This window comes from Excalfactoria chinensis, unplaced genomic scaffold (genome assembly GCF_039878825.1).
Source record: "Excalfactoria chinensis isolate bCotChi1 unplaced genomic scaffold, bCotChi1.hap2 Scaffold_1011, whole genome shotgun sequence".
NCBI classification, from domain to species: Eukaryota; Metazoa; Chordata; class Aves; order Galliformes; family Phasianidae; genus Excalfactoria; species Excalfactoria chinensis.
In genome coordinates this window covers 14,220-25,310 of record NW_027315584.1, presented here as the reverse complement: position 1 = coordinate 25,310, position 11,091 = coordinate 14,220, and the positions used below count along the sequence as shown (strand labels likewise).

At 52.4% G+C, this 11,091-nt stretch overlaps 1 protein-coding gene across 2 annotated transcripts; it reads left to right on the top strand.

Annotated features, from left to right (window-relative positions):
• The first annotated feature begins 3,750 nt into the window (after positions 1-3,750).
• Positions 3,751-9,039, top strand: LOC140264779 (lysophosphatidic acid receptor 2-like). Of its 2 annotated transcripts, none has more exons than XM_072360685.1 (3): positions 3,751-3,954; positions 6,910-7,652; positions 8,570-9,039. In XM_072360685.1, exons 2-3 carry the CDS (start codon positions 6,920-6,922, stop codon positions 8,869-8,871), a joined length of 1,035 nt encoding a protein of 344 aa, XP_072216786.1. In that variant the 5' UTR covers positions 3,751-3,954; positions 6,910-6,919; the 3' UTR covers positions 8,872-9,039. The 2 variants fall into 2 exon arrangements, with proteins under 2 accessions (XP_072216786.1, XP_072216787.1); XM_072360686.1 differs by lacking the exon at positions 3,751-3,954 and adding an exon at positions 5,161-5,184.
• The last annotated feature ends 2,052 nt before the right edge of the window (positions 9,040-11,091 follow it).

Genomic DNA, 11,091 nt, shown 5'->3' with positions numbered 1-11,091 from the left:
TCTTGGTTCTGTTTGTACAGTTGGGGTTATCAGAGCTCGCATCTCTGGAGCAATGTACATTTGTGAGTATATTGCTTTGAATGCTAAGTTATCATCGACCGCGGAGCTTCTGTAATAAATCACGGGGTGTTTTATTACAACTTTCCCCTGTATTTGTTCCAGGAGCTTAAGCAAACACTCAGGGCGCTATTATTAGAAGCACCGGGTGCATTCAGCTCCCCACAAAACAAAGGCTTTGCTTTCCCATGTGAGGAACCAGTCGAACCCGAATGGTTCACCTCCTAAACCTCCAATTTCCTTTTGCTGATGGAGATGAAGCAGAGCTTCGTCCTCCATAGGAGAAGCTGGGGAGGCGTAGAGCGCTTTGCTTTCCCTTGCAAGGCATACAGAAGTGCTATTAGAGAAAACACGCTTTCCTTTCCCCTGCAACTCCTCTTTGCTCGCTGTTTGCCAGCGATTGGTCATGGGTTTGAGCCGCCAAAGCAGAGCTACGCAGCTGCCAGGACCCGTCGTGGCGTGGGGAGAATTTGGATGGGGATCTGCTGCCCTCCAGCCTCAGTGGACGTGGTTTGGGTTGGCAAGAGAAAAGCTGAATATCCAAACAGCTTGGCGGGGAGGGGAACCATCATTTCCTCTCCTTCTCCCACCCCCTCCGGGCTGGAGCTGAGCTTCAAAGGAACGACCTCAGCCCCACTGATGCGTGGGGAGGGACAAGGATCAAGCCTGGGTCCATGCTGTGGACCACCACAACCACCTCGTGGCCACGGCCCTGATTTCTACTACAGAGCAGGAAGACAAACACGCTGTTGGCTACTAACTCTGCTTTCACAGCAGCACCCCATGGAGCTCCAGCCCTGCAGCTCTGAGCTACGCAGCAGCATTCCTCCTACAGCCAAATGATGGGGAGCCACAGAAATCTCATTGAGATCCTTCCTTCCTTCCTTCCTTCCTTCCTTCCTTCCTTCCTTCCTTCCTTCCTTCCTTCCTTCCTTCCTTCCTTCCTTCCTTCCTTCCTTCCTTCCTTCCTTCCTTCCTTCCTTCCTTCCTTCCTTCCTTCCTTCCTTCCTTCCTTCCTTCCTTCCTTCCTTCTTCCTTCCATCAGCAAAAACAGTTTCTTATTTCAGACTTTAGCTTTTCCCCACTGACCCAATGTGAATTCAGAGCTCAGTGTAACCATCCCAACCCCAAGCCTGGGTCAAGCTCATCCCCATCTCAAGCCCACCCTCAACCTCATCCCAATCCCATCCCACTCTCATCCTCATCCCCATCCCATTCTGCCCCCCTAATTCAAGCCCATCCCACCTCTGTCACCACCCCCATCCCTTTCCCACCTCCATTCTCATCCCAAGCCCATCTCATCCCCATCCCTGTCCCCACCCCCATCACACCCCTATCCCAAATCCATCCCTGTCCCCACTCCCATCACACCCCCACCCTCATCCCCACTCCCATCCCTATCCCCATTCCCACTGGGAAGACTATACTGGGAATCTCTGCACCAGTTGGGATCTGGGGAGAATTAATGGGAATCTCAGGGCCGGGAAGAACGAATGGGAGGAATTGGCTCTGCTGGCATAAGGGGGGTTATAAAGGAGGGGGGTTATGGTTATAAAGGAGGGATGGGGGGGGAGGGGGTGATGCTCCTTGTAGACTTATTTAACATTCCCAGGATTCCAGAAGAGGGGAACAGCAAAGAGGAGGGAGGAGGGGGGGGGATGAAGTAAAAACCTTCTGACCATCATCAGCCTTGGGGCTTAAAGGGGAACTTTGGCTCTGTTTGAAAACACTGGATCCACGAAAGCCATTAACGCTGCCTTGAGAAAACAGAGGTGCAATGAAAGGGTGAGGGAGGGGTCTGTTGACTTTGGAAGCATTTCCCTGTGTGTTCTCTCTGCTGGGCACCAGGATGTGCTCAGATGGGGTTACTGGGCTGGAGGAGGGGGGGGGGGGGGGAAGGGAGGGTTGAGAGGGGTGGATGCTGTAAAATATGGCTGTGAAACAATGAGAAAAAGGTTAAAAATCAATTAAAACAGAAGGAAAAAAAGAAATGCATCTCCAGCATTGCTGCAAATGGATTCAGACACCCGAGCTCCAACCCTGAGCAGCTGCAAAAGGAGACTGGATGACGTCAGGTTGTTTTTTGGGGGGTGGGGGGGTTTATTATTGTTATGTTTGCTTGTTTGTTTCCAGGAGGAGTGAATGAATATGATGGGGGGGGAGGAGCTGAGCTGTACGTCCTTGAAGGGTGAGGTCAGCCAGGGTCACTGGGTGCGTCTCCAACCCAACCCAACCTCAGCTCTGCTCCCTCCCAACTGCAAATGGATGGGTTTATTCCTCTTTATTCCTGCTTCATCCCCCCAACCCCCTTATTGCAAAGCATGGAGGAAAAGCTGCTGCTGTGCAGCTCAGAAATGTTCTCTTCCCTCTGCCTTGAAAGCACAAAACAAACCCAGGGCAGGTTTGCACAAGCTCTGATCTCATCCAACCTGATTTCTCATCCACCTTTGGCTTCAATGTGGGCTCTGTGTGTGCATTGGGGCCCAGAACTGCAAGATGCATCATTGCCTCTTTACTGCAAAGCTGCCACGGCTGTCTGAGCCCCGAGCCATTGTGGCACCGGTTGGAGTTTGGGTTTGGAGCTGGTTCTGCTGGGTTCTGCTCCCCTGATTGCTCTGGGTTTTGGCTGATAGGAACCGGTTCTGCTGGGTTCTTCATTGGTGTTCTGGGTTTGGAACTGGTTCTGCTCCCCTGATCACTCCAGGTGTTGGCTGATGGAACATCATTGATGTTCTGGGTTTGGAGCTGGTTCTGTTGGGTTCTGCTCTCCCGATCACTCTGGGTTTTGGCTGATGGGAACTGGTTCTGCTGGGTTCTTCATTGGTGTTCTTGTTTTGGATCTGGTTCTGCTGGGTTCTGCTCCCCTGATTGCTCTGGGTTTTGGCTGATGGGAACCGGTTCTGCTGGGTTCTTCATTGAAATCCCGTGTGGTTCTGCTGAGTTCCTTGTTGACACCAAAGGGAAGGAGAAGGCAAATGATGCTCCTAGAAGGATCCTGGATCCAAACGGATCAGAAGGGCACGGTGGGGACGGGAAGGATCAGCCCCCATCGCTCTGACAGCTCAGATCGTGCAGAGGAACCACGTGAAAGGTGCTGGTACCGCCCTGCAGGTCCAGCTCTTACCTGTCAGGTTGTGGATTTACGACCAGCTGGTGATGCTCGGCTCTTCCCAATTCATTTTTACACCCTTTTTTGGGGGCTTCATGGCTTCATTTCAACCCACGGAGGCTGCAGAATGAAGGGAGACCTTAAGGAGGTCGGTGCGATGTTCGCCTTCGGTAGGACTCCGTGGTTGCCCCTCTGATATTCCAACCTCCTCTTCTCAACCGTCCCATCTCCTCCCAACCCATCCCAACCTCTGGTTGATGGTTCCTCCTCCTTTTGGGCCCCATCTCTTTCCATTCAGCCTCTAATGGCTCCGTGATGAAAGCTGAAGAAGACCGCAGGTGAGCAGAGGTGGGTCCAGTGGGTCCAGTTTGCTCCCCATGCCGCCGGAACCACCCCAAGAACCCGATGCCAACAGAACCGGAACCGATTCCTTCCAACCCATTCCGGAGACATCCACAATCCGACTCCAGCTCCCCATCAAGGAGGAAAGGACTCGGATTGCGGTTATGGGGTGGATCCGTGATCCTAAAGGATCCGCCCAAGGGGGGGGAGGGTCCAAGGAGGGCAGGGCTCATCTCAACTCTCTCTCAAGTTCCCCCTTTGGGAGCTGTCGGCCTGAACAGCCGCTCTGAAACTTTTCCACTCAGCACTTTGGGTTTGGAAAGGGCCCTTTTAACCCCCTTTTAACCTCCCAAGATGGGGATCTCCATATGGAACAGCTCTTCCCTGCGGTGGGGACGGCGATGGTAGGAGCGCGGTCTGGATGCGGCGGCTGGTTGTGTTTGCAGGTAAGAATCTCTTGGTTTACGATGTAGAGGGAGCAACAAAACTTCGTCCCTTTTCATTTTCCTTCCCTGCCCTTGACGAAGCACAAAGAAGAAGGAGAGGCTCTTTCAACCTTTGGCCCCGTCCAATGTGAGCGGGCAGTAAAACAAAAATGGGACGAGTCGAAGCCGGTTTGGGACAATGGTGGGGGGGGGGGGGGGGGACTATAAAAGGCAGTTTTAATTAGCGCTGATTTGTGGATCTGAGCAGCCCATCCCCTCTCCGTCCTCCCACACCTCCAGCCGAGCTGCTCACGTTCGTGGGAGGAAGGCAGGGATGGGAGGAAGGCAGGGATGGGAGGGAGGGCCCCTTTATGCTGCGATATCCAGCTTAGAACCTCTTGAGTTGAATGGAGGGCAGCGATCCTAGGAGTGAGGAGGAGGAGGGGGGGGGGGGGGATTAAAGGGCTGGGAGGGGGGAAAAAATGCCTCTTCGTGGCCCCTCCGTGTGCCCCCAGTGTGGTGTGATTCTCGTTGTGAGAGCAGAGATGGAGGAGTGCGTTCGCTTCTGGTTTTTAACCATTCAACGCTGGTATGGGTTGGGGGGTGGGGGAAGAAAGTCCCATAAGATCCCATTGCAGAGCATGAAGATCCTTGGGAGGGGGGGGGGGGGGGTCTGTGAGGCTCCTCAGGGTCCGTTGTGCATCACAGAGATGGATTTAGCTCGCAGTCTTCCTTTCAACCCCCCCCCCTCCCCAATAGTGTTTTTGCTTCATGGCTGACACCGAGCTCCAAGGTCGCCTGGCTAATTAACTACAGGGAGGTAATCAAGAGGCAAAGCAGCTGCTGCTGTTTACTGGGGGGGCTTACCCCCATCCCCCCCCCTCCTCATCTCACCCCCTCCCCCCCCCCCCTCCAGCTCAGTGTCACACTGATTCAAAGCTCCCAAGTTGGGCTCCTTGATCCCAATGGGTTCCTTTGGGTTCGGGGTGATCCTTTGAGGGTCTCCCTTGGAAATGTTAAGGTTTCTTGAATGAAAGAAGGGGGTGGGGGGGGGGGAGGGGTCGTAGTGACCCCCTCCCCCCCTCCCCCACCATATGAGGTGAATCCCTGTGCTTGTGGGGGGAAGAGCTTTCAATGGCCCCTGGAAAATATATGTCAGTCAGGTTGGATGGCAAATAGACTAAATGGGGTTGGATGGTCAGAGTGTGAATGAGGTTGGATGGCACTTACAACTGCTTCATGTCTACATGGGTATGTATATATGTGCCTCTATCCCCCCTTTCCCAGTATATACGTACCTCTCTCCCCCCTTTCCCAGTGTATATGTACCCCTCTCTCCCCTTTCCCAGTATATACATACCCCTCTCTCCCCTTTCCCAGTATATATGTGCCCCTTTCCCCCCTTTCCCAGTATATACGTACCCCTCTCTCCCCTTTCCCAGTATATACGTACCCCTCTCTCCCCTTTCCCAGTATATACGTACCCCTCTCTCCCCTTTCCCAGTATATACGTACCCCTCTGCACCCTTTCCCAGTATATACATACCCTTCTCTCCCCTTTCCCAGTATATACATACCCCTCTCCCCCCTTTCCCAGTATATATGTACCCTTCTCACCCTTCTCTCCCCCTTTTCCCAGTATATATGTACCCCTCTCCCCCCTTTCCCATTATATATGTACCCCTCTCTCCCCTTTCCCAGTATATACGTACCCCTCTCCCCCCTTTCCCAGTATATACGTACCCCTCTGCACCCTTTCCCAGTATATACATACCTCTCTCTCCCCTTTCCCAGTATATGCATACCCCTTTCCCAGTATATACGTACCCCTCTCCCCCTTTTCCCAGTATATTTGTACCCTCTCTCCCCTTTTCCCAGCAGAGATCAAAAGTTCAGCCCAGTGCCAGACCTGACCGGGTTGTTTGCCCAATGCTGTGCTGGGTGCGGGCGATAACGAGCCTGATTAATGACCTCACCTCCCTGCTGCTAACGAGTTGGGCCGTCCGGGAATGCAGAGTGTGCTGCCAGGGGAGCAGAGGACGGAGTTGTTGGGACTGTAGGAGGCTGAGCTGTGTTTAGGGGGGGGGTTAAAGTGCTTGGTGGGGTGGGGTGGGAGGGTCCTGACAGGTCAACATGGGAGGGATTGGGTTCAAAGCGTCCTTACAGGTCAAACAGGGAATGATTGTATTGGAAGGGTCCTTACAGGTCAACTGGGGAACGGTAGGGGTGGGGTGGAAGGGTCCTTGAAGGACAGTTGAGGAATGGTTGAGTTGAAGGGGTCCTTCCAGGTCAACCAGGGAGTGGTTGGGGTGGGGTGGAAGGGTCCTTACAGATCAGTTGAGGTTGGGTTGGGTTGGAAGGGTCCTTCCAGGTCAACATTGGAACCAGCGAATGGTTGGGGTGGAGGAATCCTTCCAGGTTAACCAGGGAGATCAACTCATCCCACGGTTCCATGACCTTTAAGAACCCTTCCAACCCAAGCCATTCCATGTTTCTGTGACCTTTAAGGACCCTTCTAACCCATTCCATCAATCTCTGACCTCTAAGGATTCTTCCAACCCAACCCCTTTTATGCTTCTATGACCTGTAAGGACCCTTCTAACCCATTCCATAGTTCTGTGGTCTTTCAGGACCCCTCCAACCCAACCCTTCAATGTTTCTATGATCATAAAGGATCGTTCCAACCCAACCTATTCTATGTTTCTATGATCTTTAAGGACCCTTCCAACCCATTCTACGGTTCTATGATTTTTTTTTTAAGGACCCTTCCAACCTACTCCAATGTTCTTTAACCTTTAAGGACCTTTCCAAACCATTCCATGGTTCTACAGCCTTCCAGGAGCCCTCGAACCCAATCTTTTGATATTCCTATGACCTCCCACAACCCAACCCCATTCAATCCCTCTCCCCCACCCCCTAACCACTCCATCCCCATGCCAGCCCCCCTTCTCACCACCTTCTCCCCCCCACTTCCAGGCCGGTGGCCATGAAGCACTGTTTCTACAATGAGTCGGTGGGTTTCTTCTACAACAACAGCCGGAAGGAGCTCACCACCTACTGGAGGACCAAAGATGTCCTGGTGGTGGCCCTGGGCCTCACTGTCAGCCTCATTGTCCTCCTCACCAACCTCTTGGTCATCGCAGCCATCATCATCAACCGTCGCTTCCATTACCCCATTTATTACCTCCTGGGCAACCTGGCAGCTGCCGACCTCTTTGCTGGCATTGCTTACATGTTCCTCATGTTCCACACGGGGCCGAGGACGGCCGAGCTCTCCTTGAAGACCTGGTTCATCCGGCAGAGCCTCTTGGACACCAGTTTGACCGCTTCGGTGGTCAACCTCTTGGCCATCGCGGTGGAGAGGCACCAGACGGTGCTGACCATGCAGCTGCACAGCAAGATGTCCAACCAACGCGTCATGATCTTGATCTTCTGCATCTGGGCCACGGCTCTGCTGCTGGGGTTGATCCCGTCCTACGGTTGGCATTGCCTGTGTGCCTTGGAGGAATGTTCCAGCATGGCTCCTCTCTACAGCCGCAGCTACTTGACCTTCTGGGCCATCTCCAACCTCCTCGTCTTCCTCCTCATGGCGGTGGTCTACGCCCACATCTTCATCTACGTCAAGAGGAAGATGGGGCGGATGTCGGCGCACACCTCCTTCCATCCGCGCTACAGGGAGACCGTGGTCGGCCTTGTCAAGACCGTCACCATCATCCTCGGTGAGTTGGGGGTCAGTGATGTTCCCTATGGGGTTGTGGGGCTGTTCTGGCACTCCCTCCTTTCCCTTTGAGGCTGTGGGGTCAGTACAGTGTTCTCTTTGGGGTCGGGGGGTCACTGCAGCCTTCCCTTGGAGGTTGTGGGGTCCCCACAGCGCTCCCTCTGTACCCCAGGGCTTGGGGGTCACTACAGAGTTCCCGCTGGGGGTTGGGGGTCACTACAGCCTTCTCTCCTTCCCCCGAGGAGTTATGGGGTCACTACAGAGCTCCCTCCATCCCCCATAGGTTGTGGGGAGGAGATCTGCTGAGGGGTGAGCCCACAGATCTATGGAGTGGGAAGGGATCTGCTGAGGGGTGAGCCCACAGATCTATGGGGTGGGAAGGGATCTGCTGAGGAGTGAACCCACAGATCTATGGGGTGGGAAGGGATCTGCTGAGGAGTGAACCCACAGATCTATGGGGTGGGAAGGGATCTGTTGAGGAGCGAACCCACAGGTCTATGGGGTGGGAAGGGATCTAAGGAAGACGTTTTCCCCCATTTCATGCTTTTCCCCCGCCCTAAAACACCCCAGTTCCACCCCATATCCCTACAGAGAGTGGGGCAGGAAGCCATATCTTCCCCACTTCACATTACCCCCACAATAAAACACAGCAATCCCATTGAACAACCCTATTGGGAGTAGCTGGGTAAGGCCACGTTCCCCCATTTCACCCCTTTCCCCCCACCCTAAAACACCACAATCCCACAATCACCCCTATGGGGATTGCCTGGGTGAATCCTGATCCTTTCCCCATTCATCTCTTACCCCCAAACCCCAAACCCTTCCAATCCACCCATCACCCCCCATTTGAAGCCCCAGGATTGGGGTAGGAACCCCCCCCCCCCTTTTCCTCTAACAGGGGGGTCCATCTCTTTGCAGGTGCCTTCTTGATCTGTTGGACCCCCGGGCAGGTTGTGCTGCTATTGGATGGGTTGGGTTGTAAGAGCTGCAACGTTTTAGCCGTGGAGAAATACGTCCTCCTATTGGCTGAGATCAACTCATTGATCAACGCCATCGTTTATTCCTATCGGGACAACGAGATGAGGAACACTTTCCGAAGGATTCTATGCTCCATTTGTTATAGGAACCCCAAATACACCCCAACGGCTGTGAAACCCAATGGGGCCGACCGTGGGGGGCTGTCACTGAATGGGCATTTCACAGTGGATTCCTCCATTTGAGCTCATTTTCTGACCATGGGAACAGAGGGGGGGTCCCTCCTGTGGGAGACGTTGCACTGCGGGGTGAGGATCCCCCCATAAAACCCCCCCTCAAAGGATGCTTTTATAAGGGACCACAGCAGCGGTTTGTTAATTAGTGTGCTTAATTAAAGGCTGTTTCTAAAGCTGCGTTGATTTCTATGGGTGAGCTGCACCTCTCTGTATTATATTTAGGGGGGTGTTGTGTGCTTCCCCCCCCATCAGTGATGCCACGCACCATTCACAACTCCAGTGCCAATTCATAAATGTGGAGTGCGTACTCCTCGATGATGCCATCTGCCATTCACAACTCCAGTGCCCATTCATAAACATAGAGTGAGTACTCCTCAATGATGCCATGTGCCATTGGCTATTCCAGCGCCCATTCATAAACATGTGATGAGTTCTGCTCAGTGATGCCACACACCATTCACAACTGCAGTGCCCATTCATAAACATGTGATGAGTTCTGCTCAGTGATGCCACACACCATTCACAACTGCAGTGCCCATTCATAAATAGGGAGTGAGTACTCCTCAGTGATGCCATGTGCCATTGGCTATGTCAATGCCCATTCACAAACATGGAGTACATGGGATGAGTTCTGCTCAGTGGTGCCATGTGCCATTCACAACTCCAGTGCCCATTCATAAACATAGAGTGAGTACTCGTCAAGATGCCATGTGCCATTGGCTATTCCAGCGCCCATTCATAAACGTGATGAGTTCTGCTCAGTGATGCCACGCACCATTCACAACTGCAGTGCCCATTCATAAACATGGAGTGAGTTCTGCTCAGTGATGCTGTGTGCCATTCACAACTCTAGTGCCCATTCATGCCCATTCATAAACATAGAGTGAGTACTCCTCGATGATGCCATGTGCCATTGGCTATTCCAGTGCCCATTCATAAACGTGATGTGAGTTCTGCTCAGTGATGCTGTGTGCCATTCACAACTCCAGCGCCCATTCATAAACATAGAGTGAGTACTCCTCAGTGATGCCATGTGCCATTGGCTATTCCAGTGCCCATTCACAAACATGGAGTACATGGGGTGAGTTCTGCTCAGTGGTGCCATGTGCCATTCACAACTCCAGTGCCCATTCATAAACATAGAGTGAGTACTCCTCGATGATGCCATGTGCCATTGGCTATTCCAGCGCCCATTCATAAACGTGGAGTGAGTACTCCTCAATGATGCCATGTGCCATTGGCTATTGCAGCGCCCATTCATAAACATGTGATGAGTTCTGCTCAGTGATGCCACACACCATTCACAACTGCAGTGCCCATTCATAAATAGGGAGCGAGTACTCCTCAGTGATGCCATGTGCCATTGGCTATTCCAGTGCCCATTCATAAACATGGAGTACATGGGGTGAGTTCTGCTCAGTGGTGCCATGTGCCATTCACAACTCCGGTGCCCATTCATAAACATGGAGTGAGTACTCGTCAATGATGCCATGTGCCATTGGCTATTCCAGTGCCCATTCACAAACATGTGATGAGTTCTGCTCAGTGATGCCATCTGCCATTCACAACTCTAGTGCCCATTCATAAATAGGGAGTGAGTACTCCTCAGTGATGCCATGTGCCATTGGCTATTCCAGTGCCCATTCACAAACATGGAGTACATGGGGTGAGTTCTGCTCAGTGATGCTGTGTGCCATTCACAACTCCAGTGCCCATTCATAAATGGCCGTCGGGTCCCACATTCAGACCCTTCAGCCCCATTTCTATGATCTCGTGGTTCTAAGGGTGATCTTCAAGGACTCTTCCACCCCAACCCCTCCCTGGTTGACCTGTAAGGACCCTTCTACCCCTGGATCCCTTCTCAGTCCTCTGATCTCTCATCAGTTCCTTGATCCCTTATCAATAACTTGATTCCTTATCAATAACTCGATCCCTTATCAATAACTTGATTCCTTATCAATAACTCAATCCCTTATCAATCCTTTGATCCCTTATCAATGCCTTGATCCCTTATCAATCCTCTGATCCCTTATCAAGTCCCTGATCCCTTATCAATACCTTTATCCCTTATCAATAACTTGATTCCTTATCAATACCTCAATCCCTTATCAATCCTCTGATCCCTTATCAATACCTCAATCCCTTATCAATCCTCTGATCCCTTATCAATACCCTGATCCCTTATCAAGTCCCTGATCCCTTATCAATCCCCTGATCCCTTATCAAGTC

What these genes read in the sequence shown, in the direction of transcription:
- LOC140264779 (XM_072360685.1), top strand. Translation starts at nt 6,920, where the DNA reads ATGAAGCACTGTTTCTACAATGAGTCGGTGGGTTTCTTCTACAACAAC. An exon ending in GACCGTCACCATCATCCTCG is followed by an intron (nt 7,653 to 8,569) that starts GTGAGTTGGGGG and finishes ATCTCTTTGCAG; the next exon opens with GTGCCTTCTTGATCTGTTGG.